General features: G+C 45.3%; 1 protein-coding gene across 1 annotated transcript; it reads left to right on the top strand.

Moving 5' to 3' along the window:
* Window positions 1-1,922: 1,922 nt before the first annotated feature.
* Window positions 1,923-2,960, top strand: LOC130990724 (uncharacterized). Its single transcript, XM_057914954.1, has 2 exons — window positions 1,923-2,081; window positions 2,187-2,960. Exons 1-2 carry the CDS (start codon window positions 1,923-1,925, stop codon window positions 2,958-2,960), a joined length of 933 nt encoding a protein of 310 aa, XP_057770937.1.
* Window positions 2,961-4,334: the final 1,374 nt, after the last annotated feature.

Below are 4,334 nucleotides of genomic sequence, written 5' to 3'. Positions count from 1 at the left end.
TAGAATGAGTCACTAGGCTAATAGTTATTAACAACCGTGAGCTCAGCGCACCATCACACCAAGCTCAACGAGGTATGTAAAATTTCAAAGTTTATTCGTCATTAATAATCTAAGAGCATGATGTTGATATTATATGATGAAGTATGATGTTATACTTTGAAGATGCATAGCTTGAGTTGAGCATGACAACATGATTAATAAACGAGTTATTATGTTGCATGAGTTATGATGTGATGTATGATGTGACGTTTTTGTGATGAGAATTGTTTGAGCAGTGGTGTTGAGTCACGATGATTTAGATACAGGAATCTAATATCATTGTTTAGAGAGATTTTCTACTAAGTAGAAGGATGAAACGAGAACTTAGAGCTTAAGCTTGAGAGATTTAGCATTTGCTTTTTAAGTACTTGATTGTTTGAGTTTTGATTGTGTTTGTTTATGTGCCTAAGTTGAGTTGAGTTAGTTCTTCGAGTCACCTTTAAGTTTTCCTTATAGGATGGCTAGGATTATTCGCACCGCGCAAAAGCGGACGACCGTGAGATCGACCCCAGCACAGGTCAGGCATGAGTACGAGACGTACGGCATCTGCCACCGAGATACGTTGGCAGAGTTTCTGGCGCATTACCATAGACTGTGGCTAGAGGCCAGCTTTCGAGCAGGGGCTACTGGTCTTGATGGCATCATGCGCCTAGTCAGTTTGCTGCCAGACGAGTGGCAGAGATGGGCAGGAGCTATGGCCCTCCATTACATTTACCGCGTGGGACAGGCCTTTGATCTCTACGGAGACTTCACTGGTTACGTGGCCGTATTGAGCCATCAGTTTCTGGCTTGGGGAGTTCCCCCGATTGGACTGCACGAGAGGTCGTTTGATTTGGCCCGGGCTTTTGAGATTGAGCCGCCCGAGTTTGGGTCATACCACGACGAGTCAGTGCCAGCTCCAGCCCTTCAGGCTATACGATCGCCTAGTTCGGTTGACAGGCCACCATCTCCATACTATACTCCATCTCCTTATTGTGTACCCTCACCTACTATTCCCGTTGTTCCCGGAGTTAGTCACCAGGACCAGTGCGAGGTTGGAGGATCTCGCCCCGCAGGAGTTGAGAGGTCTGCTGAGGATGATCCTGAGCATCAGGTTCCAGTAGGGACTTACCGTCTCGAGCTGCTGGACCCGCATGAGATGGGATTCGTCACAGACACTCAGATTCTCTACGCGGATCTGCTGACGGGATGTCTTTCGCACCGGGAGCTCCAGGAGAGATTAGTAGCCATCGAGTCCATCTTTGAGGAGGATCCGAGAGAGGCTATAGCCGAGGATGAGGACGAGGAGGAGCCGATGGAGGATCCGATAGAGGCTGTAGTCAAGGAGGAGGACGAGGAGGAGCCGATGGAGGATCCAGTGGAGACTAGAGCCGATGAGGATTGCGAGAGTGTGGGCAGTACGCCCTGGCCGTAGTTGATTTCTTTTATGCTGTGATGTATATATAGTTGGGAGAATACTAGTACTTGACGTTTTGACATGCTTAGATAGGCATGTGAATATATTGCCCTATAGATGCTATATAGGTAGATGTTCTTAGGATGCTAGAGTAGCAACTAGATGAGCAGTCGGTAGAATGACCGTATAAGGTCCATGCCGAGACATAGTACTATTTATGATGTTAGCTTAGAGCGACATCATAATAAGTACTATGGTATTTTTGTATAAGTCCTCTAACGAGGCAATCTTGTTGCATATATATATATATATATATATATATATATGGTTGACCAGAGTGGTCTTTTGTTAGCATTAATGAGCTTTATTTTCTTTTATGAAAGTTGAGTGATTGTTTGTTTCCTTGAGTTAAGTTAGTATGTTGAGATTAGTTTCGGCGAAGCATAGAATGTTGTTCGATGTGAGACTTATCTTCTGTTAATACAGAATGCCTCCGAGACGCAACCAAGGGCGTAATTTAGATGACAGGCGGGAAGATACTCCCCCACCACCGCCGCAACCTGAGATGAGAATCGAAGAACGTTTTCTTCGACATAATCCACCCGGATTTAGTGGGACTGGAAATCTACAAGAGGCGGAAGACTGGGTGAGAGCTTTGGAGAGGATCTTTAAGTTCCTCAGGTGTAATGACCAGGAGAGGATGTTGTGCATGTCCTTCCAACTAACCATATCAGCCGATTACTGGTGAGAGGCACGTCAGAAGACTCTGACACCCGAGCAAATAGAGAACTACACCTGGGAACAATTCAAGGCTACCCTTTTTGAGAAGTATATACCGAGGAGTTACCGTAAACAGCGAGAAGCTGAATTTGGAAGTTTGAGACAAGGAAAGAAGTCGGTTGCAGAGTATGACCGAGAATTCTGTGATTTATCACGTTTTGCTCCACAGAAAGTGGACACCGATGAGAAGATGTCTGAGCTTTTCTGCGCCGGTTTGAGGCAGGACATTAGGGTAGTGTTGGCAAGTCAGGCCGCACTGCCATACACTGAGGCTTTGAATCGAGCCTTAGATATGGAGTTGGCTATGCACCCAGAGAAAGTACTGCAAGCACCTGCACTGCCGCTAACTCAGACGAAAATGCCTGGAGGACAACAGACTGCGCCTCCAGCACAGAGTGGAAAAAGAAAATGGGAGGACAGAGGACAGGGCAACAGAAAGCCATGGCAAGGACAAGGCCAACAACAACAGGGTAAACAGCAATACCCTGGACAGTCATCAGGACAACCGAGGACGCCGCCGTGTGCCAAGTGCAACAAGATGCACTTGGGTGTTTGCAAAGCTGGATCAAATAGTTGCTACAATTGTGGACAAGCTGGTCATTACTCGTCGCACTGCCCGAATAAGCAACAAGGAATGGCAAGAGGGAAGCTTGAACAGAGTTCGGCTCAGCCCTTGAGAGCCATTATGGGGTATCCGCAACCGCCCCAACAGCAACGTCAGCCGCAAGGTCCACAGAAACAGTAACAGCAGCAGCAGCAGCAACAGCAACCACCACAACCGCCACAGCATCAGAGAGCCTTTGCGCTCAATCAGAAACAGCCCGAGAAAAATCAGGGAAACCTGACAGGTATGGGCAAGATTTTGGATGTACCAGTTATAGTTCTGTTTGATGGAGGAGCTTCGCATTCTTTTATTGCTCAAGCATGCGTAAATACCTTCAAACTAGAACCGAAACTAGCTACACCCGAATTGAGAGTAATTACTCATGTAGGAAAAGCTACTACAGTTTCTCACGTGATTTCTAACGTAGAGCTTGAGTTAGGATCACTGAAGATGAAAGCAGGAACCTTGCACTTAATGCCTATGTGGGACGTAGACATTATTCTAGGAATGGATTGGTTAGCAGAGAACTTTGCCACGATTGACTGTAAGAAGAGGAAGATAACTTTCCAGCCACCTGGGAAGGAACTGATGTGCTTTCATGGCATAGATAGAAGTAAGAGAGTTCCAATCGTTTCGGCACTGCAAGCGTCGAAGTTGGTAAAGAAGAAAAGAGCACAAGCTTACCTAGTTTACTTGAATGATGGAGGAGAATCAAGTAAAAACTTAGAGGATGTAGCAGTGGTAAGGGAATATGGAGATGTATTTCCCGAGGTGTTACCAGGATTGCCACCAACAAGACAGTTGGAGTTTACTATCGACTTAGAACCTGGTTCAGCACCAGTGTCGAAGGCACCCTACAGAATGGCACCTAAAGAGCTACAAGAGTTGAAGATTCAGCTACAAGAACTACTCGAGTTAGGTTTTATCCGACCTAGTGTATCCCCGTGGGGAGCACCAGTTCTTTTTGTCAAAAAGAAGGATGGCACGTTGAGAATGTGCATAGATTATCGAGAGCTGAATAAATTGACACTCAAGAATAAATATCCTTTGCCAAGGATAGATGAGTTGTTTGATCAATTAAGAGGAGCGAGCGTTTTCTCGAAAGTTGACTTGAGATCGAGTTATCACCAGTTGAAAATAAGACAGGAGGATATACCTAAGACAGCTTTTCGAACGAGATATGGACACTATGAGTTCATAGTTATGCCATTCGGTTTGACGAACGCACCAGCAGTATTCATGGATCTCATGAATCGAGTGTTCCATCAATACCTGGATAAATTTTTCCTAGTTTTCATAGATGATATTCTCATCTATTCGAAGAATGAGCAAGAGCACCAACAACATTTGAGAGTAGTGTTGGAAACGCTTAGAGTTGAGAAGCTTTTCGCCAAATTCACCAAGTGTGAATTTTGGTTGAACGAAGTAACATTTCTAGGACATATTGTTTCATCCGAAAGGATTAAGGTTGACCCCGCCAAGGTACAAGCTGTACATGAGTGGAGATCACCAACT

Source organism: Salvia miltiorrhiza, chromosome 6, assembly GCF_028751815.1.
Source record: "Salvia miltiorrhiza cultivar Shanhuang (shh) chromosome 6, IMPLAD_Smil_shh, whole genome shotgun sequence".
NCBI classification, from domain to species: Eukaryota; Viridiplantae; Streptophyta; class Magnoliopsida; order Lamiales; family Lamiaceae; genus Salvia; species Salvia miltiorrhiza.
Note: the sequence above shows the minus strand (reverse complement) of the source record. Positions and strands in the feature narration are given on the sequence as shown.

Excerpts from the sequence above, each read along its gene's own strand:
- LOC130990724 (XM_057914954.1), top strand. The coding sequence starts at position 1,923 with ATGCCTCCGAGACGCAACCAAGGGCGTAATTTAGATGACAGGCGGGAA. Across the intron at positions 2,082-2,186 it reads TACAAGAGGCGGAAGACTGG|GCACGTCAGAAGACTCTGAC; the intron begins GTGAGAGCTTTG and ends TACTGGTGAGAG.